General features: G+C 38.1%; 1 protein-coding gene across 4 annotated transcripts in view; it reads right to left on the reverse strand.

Moving 5' to 3' along the window:
- LOC113037428 (protein diaphanous homolog 1) overlaps window positions 1-22,837 on the reverse strand; it is a 48,567-nt gene that overhangs the window by 7,084 nt on the left and 18,646 nt on the right. For 2 of the 4 annotated variants that reach the window (XM_080288852.1, XM_026194479.2), the window contains 12 exons: window positions 11,657-11,683; window positions 10,564-10,725; window positions 9,895-9,996; window positions 9,038-9,168; window positions 7,641-7,718; window positions 7,492-7,555; window positions 6,608-6,747; window positions 6,196-6,301; window positions 5,922-6,032; window positions 5,561-5,679; window positions 3,772-3,888; window positions 1,633-1,748 (listed from right to left, as the gene is read on the reverse strand). In XM_080288852.1, coding sequence (XP_080144978.1) covers window positions 1,633-1,748; window positions 3,772-3,888; window positions 5,561-5,679; window positions 5,922-6,032; window positions 6,196-6,301; window positions 6,608-6,747; window positions 7,492-7,555; window positions 7,641-7,718; window positions 9,038-9,168; window positions 9,895-9,996; window positions 10,564-10,725; window positions 11,657-11,683 — 1,273 coding nt within the window. Of the gene's footprint in view, window positions 1-1,632; window positions 1,749-3,771; window positions 3,889-5,560; window positions 5,680-5,921; window positions 6,033-6,195; window positions 6,302-6,607; window positions 6,748-7,491; window positions 7,556-7,640; window positions 7,719-9,037; window positions 9,169-9,894; window positions 9,997-10,563; window positions 10,726-11,656; window positions 12,531-22,837 lie in introns of those variants that run through there. The other 2 variants (XM_080288850.1, XM_080288857.1) reach the window with 2 other exon arrangements.

Here is a 22,837-nt window from a genome sequence, read left to right on the forward strand (position 1 = left end):
AGTCTGGCACATGCTGTGTGTTCACATGAATTTACAAACAGATGCGCGCGCACACACGCACACACACACCATCTGTCTCCCCATTTTTTTCCCCTCGTATCACACTACTCAAAGTTAAGATCTGAGACGATTGTGGAGGCATCTCATTACAATCTGATGCTTTGTGTTGCATGCATGCTGCTTCTACCCAACATTAACTGCTAAGCCTTTAGTACATACACCTTTGTTTGACAAAAGGTCATAGCCCATCAATTTCTCTCTGCGAAACAACGCTTTGCTTAGAATTCTTACAGTTACCAAGACTGATAAAATAAAAGACAGATAATGTCTTACTTCCAGACCATTTTGCAGGGGACAGGGTGAGAAGGACAGACTGACCAACAGGGTACTTTTACAGAATAATTGCAGGGTTTACAGGTGGTTCAGTGCTGAAGGGCTTAACAAGCATGTGCAGTAAAAGAGCTAATTAACATGAAGATGAATGCCACAATGTCACAGGATCAAAGAAAGCTAATCATGATGCCCAGGAGGGAGAGGATCAAGCAGAGAGATAGAAAAGATAGAAGGCTGTGAAAAGCTAAAATAGAAATTGAAGAAATTATGTGAACTGAAACGTGAACCCTACAGACTGGAAATGTGAAGTGTGAATCTTCAGCTGCAATGAAAATTGGGCTGCAGAAAAAGCAGCTGAATCTTTGAAAGATACTGCATATCTATATAAGCTAGCAAGCAAGGCAGGCAAAATGAAACGATTTTCGCAGTTGAAAGAACCTCACAATAATATACTCACCCACATAAAAATTACAGTGTGCATTTGTGTACGAGTTTATTGTGCAATGGATTTTTGTGTGTGGGGGGTAGGGGGGTGAGTGTGTAATGGTGGCTAGGCTAAATGGGACAAACTTCGAATAGAGAGCACTAAGGGAGACAGAATGTAGGAAAACAAACTGTGCTGAATTTCAGAGTTCAAAGAAAAACACTAAATAATGCATGCAGGGCAGAATTGGGCTGCTTTCCACCAATAATAACTCTGGCAGCCTTAAAGGAGGCCAGCCAGCCTGTGTGTGTCTCAGGACACATTTAGAAGCAGTGCAATTAGAGCCTCCTGCGGTGAGCAAAGGAAACCTGCCATAAAGAGCACTGAACTCCTGAGACATGGCCCACACCTTTATTTTGTTGTGGTTTAGGTTACTAAAGTCATTGTTTACAACCACCTCTCAAGTCAGCAAATCCAAGTGCACACATACTAGTGCTCACCACTTAACTTTCCAAAAGAACTAAACTGAAATTCATACCCATTTCAAACACCAATTTACTTTTTACTGCATTTTAATGTTTTTTGTTAAATGTATGGTATTAATACATTTAAAACCACACCTATCAAACCTAAAAGTTACCATGTAAGCAAATTCAAACTTTAGAACAACTGAGTGAAAAAAGTCACTTGAAAAATTGTGCTAAAACCTCTAACACAATTTACCCCAAACTAATGCACACTCACTCTTTGGCGCCACCCTGTGGTGTTTCTGAGACTTGTGCTAAATGAATGGTTGAAGTATACTGCCATTGATACCAACACAGCAACTGTGGCACTGGGGGCATGAACATGTATGTTTCTGTTTAACAACCCACCTATCAAGCCTTCGATGTTGAAGCTGAGGTTACGGCACTTGAAGTCAGGGTCTGTTCCATTCCTGTGCAGTACGATCTGAGAGATACACTCATCTATCAACTTGTAGTATTGAGGCCTGCGGGAAACAGGGAGAGATGGGTTTACAGACAAATGAGGATAACATTTGATGAGAGGACAGGGAAAATCAGAACTCATGTGTGATACTTGGAAAAAACAAAACACATATTTCATAAGTTTCAACAAATGTATGTGGTTAATGATACCAGTCTCAAACCAACTGCTCTATAAGAAATCTGGCACATATTTGTTTTAGGACTGGACTGACAAAGAACAAATAAGTTCATCTGTGCAGACAAATGTGTGCACACACATCCTTTGTCACTTTGTCTTAGCAACTGAGATTGGCTGTCTGTGTGAGGATGACAGTTTGAGTTTCTTGTCACAAAGATTGATTGTGTTCAAATGTTTTCGTAAGAGTGTGCTGGTTTATGCCCAGCACCCCATGTCTGATGAAGCCAACTTCACACAGACACTCAATTTTGGAGGTGTCTTATCCCCTGACCCCATTAGATGCTGCCAGAGTCAAAACTCAATACTTTATTTATTCTGTCTCCTTCCCTCACTGGTCTCTCTCTTAGTCACTCTGCCTTTGTCTAACACTTATTCCACTCCTTTACTTAAAAATTTTTTTTCTTAAAGCTCAGATTTATCCGTGGAGCAAGAGAGACATCTAGTGTCATTTCTTAAAAGCGTTTAAGCAAAAAGAAATAAATTTGTATTTGGCTAAATCTGAATTTTGTCATTCTTCATGAGGTCAAATTTATTACATTTAGACATTGGGTTTAATCCGACAAGGCAGTTTTGGTTGTTCCAAACCTATATTTGGGTAAATCACAATCAAATGAGCATAAACTAATAATAAATATTAAGCCCTACAGTCTGCATACACAGTATTCTCAGTACTATGAGTGTAATTAGCTACATTTGAAACTGCCCATTTTAAATTCCTGGTGGTTTGTCAAAGCAGCAGGTTCTCTATGCAGCGTTTTACCTCAATTCTCAATTTCTTCTTGATTATCGTCTCAACCTCCACCTTCCTCCTCTTTTCGTCTCTATAATTACCAAGTTGTATTTTCAGGCACTCTACAGCTCTCCCTCCCACCCTCACTTCCTGTCTCTCTGCGGAGTCCATTAGAGACCACCTCTATTGTGTTTCTCTAGATCACCTGGACGGAAAAAGCTGAATAGGAAAGAAACGTAGGATGGAAGAGATGGTGGGGGAGCTGAAAAGACTCCAGCTGGGACTATTTGTTTGGAACGGCCTACCTTTTCCATCTTTGCAACGTATCCCCCAAACTGTGTTAAAAATAAACTACAATTTCCTGCCTATCTGATAGCATCAAGGAAAACACAAGACAAACACCACCACCTCAACTCAAATAGGTACATCTCTGCACATTTGTTCCAAGTGTTAAGATGGACATACACAATGCAGCACAACTCCTGACTTGTCTTTAACAATATTCTACTCAAGTCTTGTCATTTAATTATTCAGTTTCTTTAGCTAAAACTCCAAGAGCTTTGGAAAACACACAGAGGCATTAGCATATTTCTTGTGATAAGAGTTGATGGTGCTTATTTCTATTAAAATGAAATTGGACTTCCTCTTTGCATTTGTATTAATTTTCATGTTTTAGAAGAGGGGTCTAGAAAACAAACATGAAACGGAGGAAGGTGCAGAAGGGAGGAAGACGTTCGTGAAAGGAGAGAAAAGCAGAAATGAAAGCTCCTCTCGCTCTTTGTTTTCCTGGCATTTTGGAAGCTTTGTTTCTCTTGCTCGCAGCTTTTCACTGTCCACCTGGGAAAACTGATTTATTAACTTTGAGACGTGTTATATAGCTTCCTATATGTTGGGTAAAAAGTCCATGGACTTTGTTGGGAGTGAAAATAAACTAAGAAATTCTATTTCTCAGTCATTCTTGTGGGGGGGGGGGGCCTTGTTTTATATTTCATTAAACATAATGCCAAGTTATTTTCATAACAAAAGAACATCAATAGGCAAGTGCCAGAAAACAACAGCATAATTTGGGCAAATTTGGGCAAGAGAATGTGTGAGTGTATATGTGAGTGTGTGCTACCTGGCCAAGTAATCATTACGGATCAGTAGTAGATGCTGCATCAGGGACAGGAAGTGGCCCTCGGCCTTGGAGTCCTTCACAGTGTTGACCAAGATTTCAAATATGTCCCTCACATCATTGAAGCAAAAGCGTTAAGGCCCAACAGACACGATCAATAGAAGAATTTAACACAAATATGAGAGTCACATACACAACATCTAAAGAGATGACAGTCAACAACTGTGCACTGTTCTGCACCAACATCAGCTGCATTTTTTTTCCCCCCACCAGGCTATTGAGGCAAAACATTCAGGCGCACAGAAATGTCCTTGAAAGAAAAGCACATTTGTTATTTTAATTAAAAACAAATTGATCAGAAATGCTGTAAATAACAATGAATAATGAAACGAATCATTAATCACTTATCATTTTAAATGGAATATCTACATCTGCGTACAGAGCACTATTTTCAGCTGTATTCCAAAAGCACATTGTGTTACTAATCATTTTTTGGCCTTTTTGAGACTATAATCAAACCTACAAAGGCTGTCGCTGCAGACACTCAATTAGACATTTTTTGATTCTTTAATCAGCACAACAGTTTTCAGCTGCACCAACATAATTGCAAATGGGTTTTTTTTCTTATGGACAATTAGAAGCAATTTTCTAATAAACCTGCATTAGGGAACACAATGTGCCATTGGAATACAGCAGTTAAGGATGCTGAAAATGGGTCTCTGTACACCTACGTAGCCATTCCATTAAAATTCATACGCGATTCATTTAATGATTCCATTAACTGTCAGTACCAACATTTCTGATCAATTTAATGTTATTTAAGATATTTTCCCCCCTTCAAAAACAGAAACTGACATTTCTAAAGCACCCTAATCTTAATAACACTATTTTAACACCCATTTAAGTTCTCTGACTTATTTGTTCACGTTTTCAAATGTCTGTACTGTAATATTCCTGTGTTTAATTCATACACTTAGCCCAGCACACTTCCTTCATTAGAACATTCTGTATGCACTGCGATGGTAACCCCTGGGAGACATCTGGTGTTGAAATTCAGAACGGCATGTCAAGAGCAGCAGGGAGAAGTACAGTGTACTTTGTAAAGTGTGAGGTTGAATTCTTTTCACACTATCCACCCTGGACGCTACCCTCCTTAGAAAGGAAAAGAGGAAGCACTGTGAGAGGTAGATGATAAACATCCTGTGTTTTTAGAATGTGGTTCATTCAGATTATACCAAAATTGAAAAAAATAAAATGCAGATTTTCAAGCACTAAATCCTTAGGTCTAATGTTCCCACATGGTTAATGTTACTGCTCATGCATTAACAATCAAGTTCAGATACATTAATAGAAATGAATAGGTAATCAACTTCTTGTTGTGGTGTACCTTTCAGGCAGCCAACTAAGTGCCTAGTCATTTATAAAGAAAGAGTAGCAACAGAGCAAGGTTGGTAGGATGGCAGGATTGCCTTTTTTCCCCTTAAAATTAGATGTGCCTACAAACTGCCCTAGTGAGGACAAATAGAGGAATTTCTTGAATAAAGAAAAGCATAAAATACAATTTAAAAAAAATGTAAAAATACAATTGCTTACACATATACTGGTGGACTGGATGTAATTAAGAAAATGAAAGCAGGTGAAGGTTTTCACTTTCCAATGAAACTAATAAAACACTAAACTTGAAAATTACAAGGAGACCCAGATTTTATCATGCTGATCCTCTTTGTTTTGAAGGACAAAAAGCAAACATGACAGCTGCACAAAGGAACAATTTTGCCCATTGGAAGGATATTCCATTTCCATTCGGATGTCATCCAGACGTGCTTTGAGGTCCTCAGAATCATCTTCAGCCTGCTCATCAAACACTGTGAGTTGCACCTTCAGCTCTTCATTTTCTATCTTTCGCACCTCCTGCGGGGAAAGGAATAGGATGCAGGCGGAGAGATGAAAAATCATGATGGAGAATAGCAGGAGGAAAGTGACAGTCAAACATTTTTAGTTTGAATGCTTGTAGGAAAAGTTTTTACAGCATGTGTGTGTTAGCCCATCAGGGAGACAGAGGCATCAATATAGGGAGACACAAACATTAAAGCTGTGAAAATGTATGTTATTGCAAAGTCACCGTTGAAAGAAATCAAGTGGGTTTTCTGTACCTTCAGCTGATCTCTAAGACCCAGTCTTAGCAGTTCAGAGCGAATATGGATTCTGAAGTCCAGTTCTTCTGCACGGCTGATCAAGGCGTTTATTAACTGCATGCAGCCACTCTGCCAAAAACACATCACAAGTCAGTTTTATAGAGTATTTATACAGCATAACCCGCTTAAAAGTGCTGTCGATCAAAGACACCCGGGCTGGGTCATTTGCCAAACAAAAGCCCATGTGAGAACCTATAAGTGGTGAAATATGGGTACGCATTTGAATATGTACCTTAAGTGCAATGCTGGAGCTCCTCATTCCAGTAAGAAGTGGCTGAAACCTTTCAGTGTCCTGTTTCTCTGCCTCCTCTGTAATGGCCTCTAAAACACGCTCGTGACTGCAAAACAAACCAAAAAAAACAAACAATGATATACGTTATCATTATAAAGCTTCACTACATGGTACATTTTAAATCAATACATGAATACAACATTTATCCTTAAAAGAAAAGAATGGGGACTGAGAATGTCATTTCATTGAAACAGATGAAGAGAAATATGATGATAAGCAAGTACTGATGTCAGCAGAGCAGTTCATCACTGTCAGTTGGTCTAATACAAGTCTAATATCCAAACTAGAACAGTCCATTATCTTTGTGCATTCCACTTTTTTGAAACAGCATCTACATTTCACTAATACTTACAGGTTTTCAGGACGCTCCAAAATGGAGATGGCAGAAAGAAGCTTGACAGCGTCCACCATCATATGAGGCACTTTTGGGTTGATGGCTCTGGTTAGCAGAGGAATTCCCTCAGGTGACTCCAACATGGATTTCAGACCATGCTAAGCAGAAAAGGAAAGAGAGAAAGTAGACTGAGGTAAAGACTTCCATTTTTCAGATTATAGTCTTCATATCAGAATTTAGTCCAGATGAAATGTACTCGACTGCAACAACTATGGAAATTGTATACCAACGTCTTGCTTTGACAAAAGGGGTGGAACAATTTGACAAAAGCTGGCACTTTGAAAGCCATGCAAAAATAATACAAGTTACTGAATTGCTATCCATCTGGATATTATTACTACAGGCTGTTATTAGGGACAGCAACCACACAGGCAATGACATTTATTATGTCGGTACCCTTTAATACATTCAAACATTATTTTAGACCAATAATGTCATATTTATAACTAAATTATGCTTTGTTCTATTATTGAGTAATCTTCAATAAACCTTCATCGATCCTCAGCCAGACAACGCAAATTAGTTTGACCAAATTAAGCCAAATTTTAAAAATATATATATCCATTCGACATGTTATGTTTTCTCCAGAATTGGTTTTGACTTTACCTTTGTATTATTAGCAGGTGGATAAATATAAAATATATTCCAGAATCTGGAGAAGTTTCTATAAAATTTCTTTTTTCCTAGGATTACATACATTAGTAAACAACCTTCACTGTATTGAATTTAGAGTGCCCTCTGCTACAATGACAAAAGAAAATGGGCCATTAATTATTCTATAGTTATATTAATTCTGATATGAAACAAAGGATTAGGGATTTAGATGTAAGAAGTTTTCCTACCTTGTTGTTCATAAAGGCTTTAAGACAACGAATTATCTCATGTTGGCATTTCGTTCCAATTGGCCTGGTTGGTGAAAGACCAGAAAGACATTTCAAACACACTGCTAGAATATACAGTTGTTGTTGTTTTTTTGGTTTAAGTAACTTACGTGCATTCCTCTTCCTGGAGTTTTCTCAGCAGATTCAGAAGCAGAGCCAACCCTTCATCTCCAAAGTTCTGTACCCAACTGAAAGTGAAAGATATTTTCCCATACATTAAGAAAAATTGTCTGTCACAGCATGCATGAATTCATGGTTAGAACAAATCCAGAGGGTAAATCTATGTGCATAGTGAATATGAGCTTTTCCCCCTAAAAAGCACAGTACACTGTCCAGTACACTTTAAATCCTAGCCGACAGCATATATTGATAGCATATATTACAAAAGGCATGGGGTTTCATTTCTAAAACTTTATAGGTGCTTCAGTAAGAGAGAGAGAGCGCGCACGCGCGTGCGTGTGTGTATATAGAAGCTCCCCAGCAAAAAACACTGCTGTTTGAATGGATTTCTGGAGCAGCCAGTCTTGGATGAATTGGTAGTTGTTTGTAACCTAAACTATAGATGATTTTTCTCAATGGTGAATGAGTTTCAATCGAATGTAAAGATCCTTTAAAACCCCTTGCTAACCCACAGGCATCAATAAACCCAGTGCAAAGTCTCAGATGTAATTTGAGTAGATTTATGTGAAAATTAATATGAGTTTGAGTGTAATATTGATACTTTACACCAAATCCCCAAATTGCCAAGTATAAACTCTATAGAGATGCTACAAAATGTTTCTTAAGTAACAATTTGATTCAATGGCCATGGAAAAAGGAGCTGGCCATAGCTAAGAGTTAACTAAAGGTTGACATTTAGATTCAGGTGAAATTGTGCGTCAGTACAAAGACTAAAGATTTGACAATGCAAGGTAAAAAAAAAAAAATTTAATTAACCCAAGTATTTGCTTTCCCACAGCTGGGTGGCTTCCAAAATAGCAAGAGATAGATAGACTGGGAAATTGAAATGCACACAAATGTTTTAGATAACAGAAAATTGCTTGTGAGGTGAAGAAATAATGTTTATGCTTGCACAGCGAGTGAAAAAATGCTCTTCTGGATGTAGGCATACATGTTTGCTTGTCAATAACACAGAATAAGACTTCTTAAGGATAACTCCAGAAGATTTACTGCAAGATTTAAACCTTAGTGAGCTTCAAATTCTAAAAGCTAAAGTTGGAGTTCACAAAAACATGAAAAAGTGTAGCGTTACAAAACAAAGTTTTATGGACTACTAAAGCAAAAATCAACCAAGCATCAACTACCTTGCAAGCATGGTGGTAATTTTGTTATCGCTTGAGTACGCATAGCTGACAGTGGTGCTGACACAACCCACAAAGTTCTTATTATATCACTGTAAACTTACACTGATTCTATACTGAGCCTTGCTATATTATTGTAGTTAGTATAATTTATTTTAACCTGAAGCACAGAGCAACAGAAATGTGTGTGTGTGCGTGCATATTACCTAACAGGGTTGTTATTGAGTGAAACTCTTAGAGATTCAAGACAGCTCAGCAGCTGTGAATCTCGATAGTCTGCCTTTAACTCCTGGATGTACATCATGGCCGACTTGGAACTCTCCTTCTGGCTCTGACCCTAATCGACAAACACAAACAAACACAGCAGGCACGTAAACACAAAATCACTTAGTGTTCTGCATTTACATATTTCTTGTTACATGATATAATTGCTATTATTTCTACATGAAAGCACAACAGTAGAGCATCAAGGGCAAAAGTCAAGAGTAATTTGAAATTTTGATATGTGGGATTAAAGGGTACTGTGTGTAGGGTTTTTCTCCTAATAGGCTTATTTTACAGTTAAATGAACTGTATTAGCAGCCATCTGTGTATGATTATGTAGGGCCTTTGAGCACTTTGAGTTTGTGAACCCTTTGGAATTGCCAGGATTTAAAAGGAAGAAAAGACTATTAAATCATTTCTAAAGGTCTGGGTTTTCATAAATCCACTACATACTTCCAGATACATTTTCTGGAAGTTGTTTACTCTTGTTGTAAATGTGACACAGCAGCTAAAGGTCAATGGAGGTTCACTCATTTTTTCAGAGTTTGAGTTTGTTTAAACAACAACAGCAACATAACTATAACCATCCATCAATTTAATGTATGTAAACAGTAAATACATATTAGATTAGTTATTAATTTACTATTTATTAATGACTAATGTCCAAAATGCTTTGGAAAATGTATTCATTCTAGCCGAAGAGAAAAAAAAAAAAATAAGGACTTGCTTTAAACCGCCAGCACATTCGCTCTAGCACCCTGTACTTGCTATATTTTTTAAAGATATTTGAGGTACTGACAGCTTTAGATGTGTGGAGGTACTGGGAGACCATCTCTCGTTTGATCAAAATGTCTTTCTGTCTCAGAGGCTGCTGCTTTTCCTCATTGAGGTTCATATCCACCTAGAGTAAAAGACAGGAGTAAAGAAAAATAATCAAATGGAACAGAAATAAACATTGAGAGATTTAGCATAAAAATCAATTTGTGTACTCAAGCAATAAAAAAATAAAATGCAGAAATATAATCCATATATTTGATTAATTACATTAGGGGAAATAACCATCTATTCAGAGTCAGCTGTAAGACAGAATTTCTTACTTGTTAAAAGAATTACTGGATGTAACTATTTAAAAACTTTTTCCTTTCAGGATTTCAATCGGTGCCATTTTCTTGTCCCAGGAGATCAGTTATTTGTTTTTTTACATGTCTGTCAAATCCTACTTGCAGCAAGACAGAATAAACTTTTATGCAACTTCACAGTTCTTCTGACATTACAGCAAAGGAAATTTAAGGCTTAAGGGTAACTCCACATTAAGGGTGTTTAAACTGTGAGAAATTCAGTACTTTTTATTGGAATATGCCAAGTTTCTGTAGCTGCACAGGCAAGGTAACGAATATTATATGACACCTCAAAAGCCAAATCATTTATACACAAAAGTGTGTATAGACTCTTTTACTGTCTTTCTCACCAGCATCTGTTCAAACAGTTCCAGGACATATTCATCAGAATGATCATTCATCATGCCACTCTGAGCACTGATCTCATAGCTGGCAGCTGAAGAGTGTCGGTGACCTGGCGGTGGTCCAGGCTTCTCCTTCTCCTTTTTCCTCATGCTGGTGAAACGCTCCAACTGGATTAGCAAACAACATAACAGAGGAACATGACAGAGAGAAAAGTGGTAAGAGAAGAAAACTACAGAGAGTAACCACTGTTCTTATGTTAATGTTAGATATCAAACCATATGTAGTGTTAAAAACTCAAGGGACATTTCTCCCTAACTTTGATATTACATTGCCCCTTTCAGACATGTACCATTTTCCAAAGACCAGGCAGTAATTTTACTTTGTCTCAATCTAAACACAACCTTGACACTGTGCAATATCAGCCAGCCGCACAAGATGCAAAAATAAAGTAAAAATACTAAAACAAATTGTGAATGCAAGGGACACATAACTTGAAGGCAATCTTACTTAGCCTTAATGTTAACTTTAACTCACATCACCAACTATCTTACGTATTCCATGTCTGAAAAGGGAAATTCTTTACAAGAGCAGAAACCTTTTTAAAACTTGAGCTCAAAAGTGGTTTTGCCGCACAAAGTATGCTGTAAACAGAGCATACTCAAATTTTCCAGGAGTCTGGTATATCTCACTTTCTGGCTTTAATGACTTTGAGTGGTAAACATTCAGTATTAGCACAGAGTGTTATTTAATACATGAAAAAAAAAAAAAGCAAAGAACATGAGCTTCATCATGCATGTCAGCTTGGCACATAATACAGTGACCCTACATAGTGACTCAAAGAAAAATCTGGCATCCTAGCTGCGGGCACATGAAGGCATCACTAGTTTATGTGCCAAGCATTTCATGTTGTCAATGCGCATCTTGAGAAAATGCACATTTAACTTCAGTATAGCACAGGACAAGACACAGATACCAAACAAGTGTGTTATGGTGGGTTAGGCTTGTGACAGACAGTGAGGTGACATTAAATGCATAACAGTTTTATCTGACACACAAGTCAAGCACACGTTTGACAGTGACAAGCTGTAATAAACCTACCTCATCAGGAATCAGCCGTTTGAGTGTCTGTAGAAGAATGAATGAGGGGGAGAAAAATGGCAAAAAAGGGGGGAAGAAAAACCAACCAGATGGCAGGTAAAAGAAATGAAAAAGAGGAGGGAGGGAAAAAAAAAATAAAGAACCCATTAGATAGAAATCAATGATGGGAAGAAGCAGCTCCAGGAAATCATCTACAGAATTCACAAGCAATTAAGAAAAACCCAGGAAAAAAAAAAAAGAAAAGAAAGAAAATCTTAATCATTAGCTCTTTTCGCATCTACTCAAAGACCAATGCATCTAAATTAAAGACAGTCTAAGCTAAGGTAAGGAGGACATTTAGAAACATGCAGGTGATAGGCAGTCAATCATCAACAAAGGTGAAGCGTGTGTGTGTGTGTGTGTGTGTGTGTGTGTGTGTGTGTGTGTGTGTGTGTGTGTGTGTGCGCGCGTGCGTGCGCAGTCGATGAAGCCATACATAGGAAAAAGTAGCACATTTGTATTTTAGAAAGAAAGGGAAAAGTATCATCATGTCTCTGCCACTAGAGGTCAGGCTATACCCATTAATGTTTCTGTAGGAAATCAAAATAAGTGGACTATATAGCCCTGACAAGAGCTATGTATGAGTAAAACTGAATTGACATCAGTAAAATAAATCAAATATCAAACACTAAAAAGGCATAAAGAAGATTAATACTGATGACATTCTGGAAAGCATCAAAGTAACACAATTTCAATATTCAGCTCTTAATATCAAATTTCTGATTTAATATGTTGGGTTTTTTTGTTCTTTTACAAATTACAAAAAGCATTATGGACTTCCAATTGTTATGTTGCTAACCTACAACACATAAACGCTTACTTATGCCCGACTGATCCTACTTATCATTCAGTTTTGTTCTGAGCTAAAGGAGTCACAATGACCAACACAGAAAAGCTTAACCTTTATGAATTCGTTTAAGACGCACAAACAAAGAGCAAAGCAGGACAAATAAGAAGGCACATTGATTATGGGGAAGACAGTTAAGAAAAAAATGCTTCCGTTTTCACAGCTGCCATTAAATAACAGACCCTCAGCTCACGCACACAGGCACACACCATGAAGATGCCATAAAAGAAAGCTCGTACACATACAAACAAATGTTGTGGTGCTACAGTATTCCGCCCACAAAACGGAAATTTACAGCTGACAGGAGGCACAGTGGATTCTGGGTAATTGCATGGGAAACTGAACAGTAGTCAGGCAGAAAGCAACAGAGATACATGTGGGAGGGAGACACAAAAACCAAGCTTAAATTTGACAAACTGTAAGGTCCGCTTTACAAACCACATGTACAGTTAGGAAAATATGCAATGACAGACACAACAAACTACATTTTTTTGAGCCAGAAGAGTCATGAAGAGGTGGGCTGGACCAAAATAAACAAAAGCATCACTAAGTTGGAAACACTAAACTGTTTAATGAATGAGTAACAGTAACATCACACACTACGTCACAGCAATAGGACGCCTTTTAATAAGCAAGGCAAGTGTTAAGTGACAAAGACATACTACGAGTAATAGTGGATCTGAGTCATGACGTATTATAGAGCAAACGATTCAATTATTTACACAGCCCCACTAGTGCCTCACTAATCCTTAACATAACACCAAATTAATCAACAGAAAAGGCAATTCAATTAAAGAAAAACACATAATCACTAAGACAGTAACACTGACTGAAGTGTTTGCTGATGATGAACAAAATTTTAAATCAACAACCCAAATGACGGAAATATTAATATACCAACTTTGTGCTATTTTATTGCATTGTTACTGTAATACCTGTGGGTTTACCCTGCTGCCCAGACAAAACAACCAAAGCAAGGCATCTGGTTGGAAACTGTGACAGACATTTTCTACAAATTTGCAACATACAAAAAAATTATTAGATTATCAAGAATTAACAGAAAAATTTGTAATGAGAACTCCCTCTCACAGGGCACTAAAGTTTTTTTCCTCTAATGTAAATCAAAAAGCAAACTCAATGAAACTGCTTAATTATAATTTAAAGACCTCCCCTAAGCACAGGCTGCTAGTTAAATGAGCTGATTCATCTTACCATCCTACAGTGAGCATATTAGATGAAGTAGTACATTTTGGGTTTCCTCTTTTTGTAGTCTGGGTAAAGCATTAAGCTGCAAACACATCCCTAAGCAAGTTTTTGTAAACTGTCATAATATGGACACATGCTTTGGAAAAAAAATATGAAAGAAAGCATGGCATTTAAGTCCTTTTGTTCAAGACACTTTATTCAACCCATCCTGTGAGTTATGTTTAATCAACAGTGATGACAGTTGCCAGCGAACTACCATGTGCAATTCCCCCAGTGTTGTTAACTCCCATCAAAAATCTGCAGCAAAAACAGCAAATTTTCTCAAATTCAGCTGATTAAATGGCGACTAGTGTGATCATAAATAACTATAAATTATATGGAGTAGGCTGAAAGAGGGAAAAACTTAGTGTATGGGTGTCTACATTTCTGATTACATGCGCAATCAAAAATGAAAACTCAACAGTTATAAGTGAGGAGAGATTTACAAACGCAAGACGTCAAGAGTGCTGCACTGATTGCTGATTTGCAATTTTAAGTCCAGAACAGACACTCTGTGATCCCTCAATGAAATGCCCTTTACAAAATGCCAACACAACTGCTTACAGTATATACATAGTAAAGGGCGCATATTATAGAGTCCTAAAGGCAGTGGCAAAAATAAAGGCATACAGCTTTTTCTGCGTGTCTGTCTCAGAGACCAGGCAACTGGAGAGAATCAAATCAGCAGATGCATTTTGCTTATGAAAGCAAAATAATGAGCCAGTCACACACTGTTGCCATTTCTGTGTATGTGTGTACCTGCCCATGCACATTTAAGGAGACACTGAGAGAGGTGAGAAAGATTACGTAGATCAGATGAAGAACAAAAACCAAGCAAATGCAGAATGAAGGAAAGCAGACTAGACACTTTTACTGATAAGTGAACAGTAGTGTCAGATGGCCACTCTGAATTAAGACAGTAGGTTAACTGAAAGATCAAGATGATATGGAAAAAAGTAGATTTTTTTGATAGGTTTTGCTAATGTGATATGGGCATGAGAATACCCTGTATTGTACTCGTGTCACTGGAAAAAAAAAAAAAAAAATACAGTAATCTTAACCTTAAGATTACTGTATACAGGCTATAGCTCAGGTGGCAGAGCAGGTCAGCCACAAATCAGAAGGTCGGTGGTTCGATCCCAGGCTACCTCCTGGCTGCATGCCAAGTATCCTTGGGCAAGATACTAACCCCATGTTTGCCTACTGGTGGTGGTCAGAGGGCCCGGTGGCGCCAGTGTTCAGCAGCCTCGCCTCTGTCAGTGCGCCCCAGGGCAGCTGTGGCTACAATGTAGCTTGCCATTGCCAGTGTGTGAATGGGTGAATGACTGAATGTAGTGTAAAGCGCTTTGGGGTCCTTAGCGCTATACAAATTCAGGCCATTTACCATTTATCAAGTTATTTTAGGGTCTTGGACTTGCCCTCTTTCAAGTCTCTCAAAAGAAGTTCTTTGAGTGTGAGCTTTGACAGGTCCGTTCAAGAACAGATACTTGTCCTGAAGCAAAACCAATTTTCTCATAGCTAGGTACTTTGAATCAGTTGCACTCAAAGGTGAATGCCATTCAGGTCATTATGAAGATTTGTATCAAAACTTTACTGAGCTTAATCAATTATCAATTCTGAACATAGGCATGTATATGAGAAGGATGCAGCAACCATGCCGTCACATACTGGTTTCTAAAGTCCCATCCTGAAGTAGGGCTGGGCGATATATCGAGTTTAAAATATCGATATATTTTCATACGAGATATAAGATGTGACAATATCGTTTATATCGATATAGCCTATGTTACGTTATAGTTATACTTGTGGGGCCGCAGGTTTGCCTCTCTTTCGTCCACTTTTGTCTCTACGCAACGTTACTCGGCCTCGCCTCTCCTTCACTGAACACAACTCCCCCTCCCCCATAGCTTCACCTGCAGGCAATGACAAGATGAAAGCGGAAAATCTCCGTTAGCGAGTTACCGCGGATCGTCCCGTGCGTGGGGCTGGACGGCGTCAACGTGTTAGCGAGCTAACCACGCTAACGAGCTAACCGCGCTAACGACATGCAGCCCGGAGGAGCTGCACGGCCTAAAATCCTTTCATTTTCTCAAAACTCGACAGTGCGCCTTATGTATGAATTCTGGTTGTGCTTACTGAACGCGAACCGATTTTATGTGGTACACAGCGCTCATCAATCTGTCCAAAAATGTTTTAATATGACTTTGCTACGGAGCTGCACTGCTTGATGGATTGTCGGAGGATTACGGCTACCGGGGAGGAGCCTCGCGGAGTGATACGTACTGTGCTGTGTGTATAAGGACCACAAATGGCACCTGTTCAGAGACGTGGTGCAGCTGTGAAATCTGTCTCTTTGTTATTATGCTCAGCGTCTATTAGTTTACATTTTGACTGCACAATTGTGAGCTTTTTGTTATGCACAAAAACAACATTGTTTTCTTTTATTTATGGACCATGATTATTTAATAAATGCTGATAATTTATTTTTAAGTAATTTCTTCATGTACATCTACGCTGTATGTAAATAAAAGTGCCCGTGTGACATCTGGGACACAGTGTGACTAAGAACTCTCTTTTTGTTCTTAACTTATGGCTTTTTAAAAAAAAAAAAAAAAAATCGAGATATATATCTTATATCGCCATCCAGCTAAAAAATATCGAGATATGAATTTTGGGTCATATCGCCCAGCCCTATCCTGAAGTTTTTGAAAATGAATGTGACATGGAGGGGTCAGTCTGACTGTGAAACCACATGCTCATTGGCTCAGTGACTGAGGCCATAAGCTCAGCATGTTGTTTACAGAGTTCAAGACATTTTCCATAGTCTTGATAACCAAGTGGCAATTGAAAGACCAGCAGTACCTTCAATCTGACCATCTGACAAGTTCTACTCTAAGATGAAACTGTGTCATGCTCATGTTGTACTTTACATACAATTTACCTATTAAACATCATTCCACTTTTACTCAGGAATGGCATCCATCTAGTAGCACACAAAGTGTGCAAAAATGCAGGGTATGAATTCTCTGTGTATATGTGAATTGTGTAAGTTAGTTTCATTTAAATAAATCAGTTGAACAGCAAGTTATTTTTAATTCAACATCTACGCATGTAGGCGTGATGCCAGCATGGATCAAACTGAACTCAGGCAAACTGATTAGAATCTGTGAGGCACGTTACATTTTCTTATCAAACTAGAATTATAGCCACTAGTTGGTGCAGTATTCTGGAAGCGTTGAAGCACTGGGGGGGAAGGCTTTTGCAATTAAATATGTTTAAATCAATAGCCTAAGGATCTTAAACAGAAACTTAAGCTGGATTTACATAATTTTTGTTTTGTCAGCATGATTTACTTATCAGCGGTGACCAGCTACGGATCACTGTCAAGCCCTGCCTATTAGTGGATCACATTTTGATTTTTCTGATTGTGTCTCAGGCTTGTCTTTGAGTTTATGTAGTCCAACTAAATAGCTTTGCATAAAACATCTTGCCCTGTGCAAAAACGAAATCAGGACAGGCCAGGTACTTATCATGTTTCTGTATCTATATTCAATCTAACAAAAAGGCAAAAAATAAATATACTTAAGTAACTGTGGGGAAAGAACTGCAAAATAACATAAATACACCAAATAAATCACAAAAACATAATTCTACCAAAATATAACATACATGGTCACCACCGGTTTATTGCCGTCTGCCTTTTGAATGCACAATGCACTCACTAACACCACAGCAATCATTTTTGTCTCATGGCTTTATAGAAAGAGAAAAAGGAAATAGTCTGCATGTTAAGATGGATACAGCGGACTCGTGTGTGTGTGTGTGTGTGTGTGTGTGGGGGGGGGGGGGGGGGGTGTTAAGTTGGGGGTTTTTTATCCATTCTAAATTGCAAAAGCAAATAGGAGCCCCCAAATATAATATTTTTACTAAACCTGTGAAGTTAAGTGTCTACAGCACCTTGTCAAATTGGATGTCAGCATTTTTAATGCTCCTAGTTGCCTCACTGACCAACAGACTCAAGATGCATTTAAGTGCACTGATGGGCTATGCGCAGAAGACATAATGATTCTATGTCAGTCCAAGTGGGGCATGTTTACTGCATGACTGCTCCTCATCCCTGCCCCACTGTGTTAATGGAGACACAAAACCCAACCACCCCAACCCACTTTCCACCAAGCAAGTAACAAGAATGTAAGTATTATTCAACATAGTTTTAATAAATGTTTAAAAACAGCCAGGACAATTCCATCTACTTAATTAGATACAGTTAACACTGCAACACAGAAAATAGCCTGTGAGATGGGGCTGTTAACGAGACATGCATTTGCCAAACCAACAATTATCTCAGTCCTTGCTTCAACGGCAATTACTCTGACATAAACACCAGACAAAATTTTAAAATTTTTAACCAACTTTTAAATATGAATAGGTTTTTTGTTGTTGTTGTTGTTGTTGCAGTATTCCTTGGTTCTAACCATTTACCTCTAATAAATTTTAATACACAGGGTTGTATCTTTGCCATTTTTTTCCCCCTATCAAAGTTATTTCTGTTGTATTTGTATTAGCGTCAAAGGCCTGATGGTCACAAAATGCCTTGCAGTAAGAAAATTAAACATATGGACTTGACCTTCAGGCCCTTATACAGTGAAACAGCATCAGATGGTTGAAGAGGAACCCACTCAACCAACAGTTTTCCAGCAGACAACTGCAACATTCCATACATCAATTGATAATTTGGGCTATATCTGGTGATTGGGGCTGGGCCATATTATACCGTTCACGGTAATACCGGTACAATGCTAGGCAACGATAAGAAAATGAAATATCGCGATAGAATATGGGTAAAACGCTCATGCGCAGTGCCGAAAAAGCACGGCGGTAACGGAGAATAAAAATGGGGAAAGCAGATTGTTGAGTGAAACAGATGAACCAGAATTAGTTTGTAAAAATGGTGCAATTTAACTGGTTTGGTGTTTGTCCGTCAGATATACAACAAAGCACATTTTTTTGTAGAACATGCAAGCGGGCTGTCGTTATTGCCGTATTTGTCGGACTAAGGTGCTCGTAAATCTGGGAGTAATCTGGATCCTAAACTCCGTACTTTAAGGTCCCGAAGTCAAACGAACATCACTGAGAGTTAAAAACTGTCTAAATTCTTCCATCTTTAATAAAACGATCAGCGTTGCTGCTTTACCAGGTTTAACTATGATGTTTAATATCCAGGCATTCATGGAAACAGAATTCATTACATTTAACGGAGTTAGAAGTTAGCGGAAGTTAGCTCGCTAGTTACCTAAGCATAATACAGCATGTCCTGACAGAGATTTCTGAAGAAAAAAAAAAATCAAACGTACAGCTCTGCTATCACTTCCAACATATATGAAGACAGGAAGCTACACAGCAGTGACATTTGTAGGGTTACTGAAGTTGGGCTAGCTGGTATTTAATGATGTGCTACGTGATCGCTAGCGACACAGCTAGCATAACAAACAGTGAAGCTGAAGGATGAACGCTAACTTTTCCACTCGATAAAAGTTAACGTGAAGGTTCCTGATGGTTAGCGACAAATGCAATCGCATGGCAGGATGCTGTAAACGGACCAAACTTCAGTCAGGAGAACTGAGATAATCCATCCACAATACGAGGTTAGTCATTAAAATACTGCAACAACATGGGAATAGAGCAGCTGTGATAGAATACAGCATTAACGAATCAATGGTACGCAAGTGGAGGAAGAAAGAAGAATGAGTTGAATAAAGTTTGATTTATCTGACTGCTTTGTTGCCTTATAATCCCTTGCACCTTATTGTCAGAAAAATACATATTTGACTTTTTTTATTTGGCACACTGCAGTTTAATGTAGCAAAGCACCTCTTTTTAACTTCAGTGGATATTATACATGGTTATGCTCAGGATATGTCAGCCCATTTATACTGGAAATGCCTTTTGGTTAAAATTTCACAAAGGAATTTGCATTTGCACTGTTAAAAGTTCATATAGCTTTAATGCACATAAAAAACAGCTGCTTGTTTAAGTAAAATAAATGGATTGGGGGTTTTTTGCGCTAGTAAAGTTGTGGAGTTGTGTTTTGTCTCGCAGAAATTATATCGTCAGTTATATCGTTATCGCAAATTTTCAAATATATATCGTGATAAATATTTTTGGCCATATCGCCCTGCCCTACTGGTGATAAAACTCATACAGTTACAACTGAAATTATAATCCCATTGTTCTTAAGTCAATATTCCCAATAATTAACCCTAGTATTACTTCTGGGCAGTAGCATTGGCCTTTGAGTGCTCTTGCAAAAGAATTTAACTAAGCCAAACAAGTGCACATGAGGAAATACAAAGACAAAACACACATCAGCAGCCATACAAAGCTCTATGTAGGGTATAATGGGAGGAGGGGAGAATAAACAACTCATATTTACAAAAAAGATTAAAACTATAATTTAGAAAGGACAGAGATTTTAGAAATGCGTTTCACATAAAAAGTTATTTAAAGACAGAAACTCTGAGTCATAGATACTAATAGCACACAATTCAATGACCTCAGTGGGAGGAGGGTGGAGGTAGGCACTCTACATTCATATGGGTCAAAACAGAAACAAACCAAAAGCACTAACATAATACAATCAGCCCCTAAATACCAACTTTATCTTGATCACCCTGCAATATTAGCAGCAACCCCCACTTCCCCACCCCCCACCCACTGTCCTCACTTATAGCAAAGAAGCTTGAATGAGGCACTTTTTTTATCCTCACTATTCAAAGGACCAAACTGTAGTGTCAACCCATTTCTAATATATAACACATATATTCCCATTGTTTAAGATTTTATATTTCAAAAATTATATTATTCTACTCATATGCAAATTTCAAACATTCAAGATATTATTTGATTGCTATTAGTCTTTAAGCCTATTTTTAAAGTTATGGAACAAATGCAATATGTAACACCCATGAACTGCACAAGTACCAATTAAGATTTCCACTGGTTCACTGGAAATTCAGTCACTTAGCCTGGTGCTATGATGCCTCCAAATGAGCAGTACCTTTGGAAGTTGATTTGTTTCATGACTGAACGCTTCAAAGACCTCAGCAGACTGCACACTTCTTACCACATTTTAACACAGACAAAAAAAAAAAAAAAAAAAGCCCCTGGTAAGATGTTAGTGCTTCAAGTAATAGTTATATCCAGACCAAGTCTCAAGTAATGCTCTGCCACACAGAGCATTTAAACTCATAACAAGAAAGGAATGTCAATTGGAACCCACAACAGCACCGCTAACACACAAACCCTAATTCACATATTGTTTACAAATCTCAAGCTATAATATTCATCTTATGACAAGAAGACAACTGTCAAACCTATAAAACCTACCTATACTACATTAGCTTACTTGGAGATATAGGACGTGATTTCCAAACAACTGATTTAATCTTTGAGATCCTATTTTAAATACAATACTTTTTATATGCCTGGGCATATTCTGGAAATTGTAGGTTCTGTGTAATTCTGTGCTATAACTCCATTTGATATTAATTTATCATGTTAGATATCCAAATTATATTCAAATGTCAAATGCACAATGCACAAACTGACAAACCTATAACTGACTACACTGTATGCAAAGGCCTGTACATTCCAATGTCCCTGTAAGAATGCAGTTGTGGTTCAGGTTGTGGTTGTTTGTTCCTAAAAAACAAAAGGAGAAGACAATATTTCAAATTTCACATCATGTTGCAGTTTTTCATTAGCTTATATTGCCAGAAGGCACTTTTCAGAGACCATTTAGACATTTAGATCTAGCATGTCATCACTAGATGAATATATTATCTGCTTTGTTGTGTTATTAGACCAATTCAAATAAAAAATAAAAATAAAAAAAACCACACACACACACACACACACACACACACACACACACACACACACACACACACACACACACACACACACACACACAACACTTTTTCAAGTAGGCCAGTGAGTTTTTCTCTTCTCCAGAACAGATGCTTCCATTTCCATGTGTTCCTTTAGCTCACGAGACACTGTTGACACATTGACAATGTTAGCATTATGCCAACTTCTCCAGACAGATGGCATATTTGTGCTTAGGGCTGTTCATTTCAGCTTGAGCAGAACTCCCAAGACAGCTAGGTTTTGCAACAGTTTGAACTAAGAGTTTCCTTTTACACTTTCTTTAAGTGGTGGATTGTCTGCACTGATGGTTAATCATGCTCCATGCAAGAACTAAATTTATTCGTCGTATTAACATCCTTGCTTTGATTTAGAACTTTTGATGTTCCTTATAAACTCCACCATCTGGCAGAAACAAACCAAGATCCCCTATGACAGATGTTTTATAAAGGACTTTTTAGGAAAAATGAGAGCGTATAAAATAGGGTTGTGCACGACTGACTAATCATTGCTACTGTCACTACTCTGTACCACACATACTAGTTGTTTAATCTATTTTTTCATTTTTATTTTAATTGATACCCAAGGCTGGTAAATAGTTGTCCTAATGTTATGCAGTTATCTGCCACCAGATGGAGCATCATTGGTGAGAAAAAGCCATAAATCTGTTATTCTCAGCCTGATTTTTTTTGTTAACTCCATTATTGCTAGTTCTCTTAAAGACAAAAAAATTAAAATTAATTAATTAATTAATTAATTAATTAATTAATAATAGCATGGTGGCACGGTGGTTAGCACTGTTGCCTCACAGCAAGAAGGTCCTGAGTTCAATTCCACCAATTCCACAGTCTTTCTGTGTGGAGTTTGCATGTTCTCCCCGTGTTTGCGTGGGTTCTCTCCAGGTACTCCGGCTTCCTCCCACCGTCCAAAGACATGCAGCTTGTGGGGATAGGTTAATTGGATAATCCAAATTGCCACTAGGTGTGAATGTGCGAGTGAGTGTGAATGGTTGTCTGTCCCTATGTGTTAGCCCTGCGACAGACTGGCGACCTGTCCAGGGTGTACCCCGCCTTTCGCCCTATGACAGCTGGAATAGGCTCCAGCGCCCCCCGCGACCCTGAAAA

Source organism: Astatotilapia calliptera, chromosome 2, assembly GCF_964374335.1.
Source record: "Astatotilapia calliptera chromosome 2, fAstCal68.1, whole genome shotgun sequence".
Classification (NCBI taxonomy): domain Eukaryota; kingdom Metazoa; phylum Chordata; class Actinopteri; order Cichliformes; family Cichlidae; genus Astatotilapia; species Astatotilapia calliptera.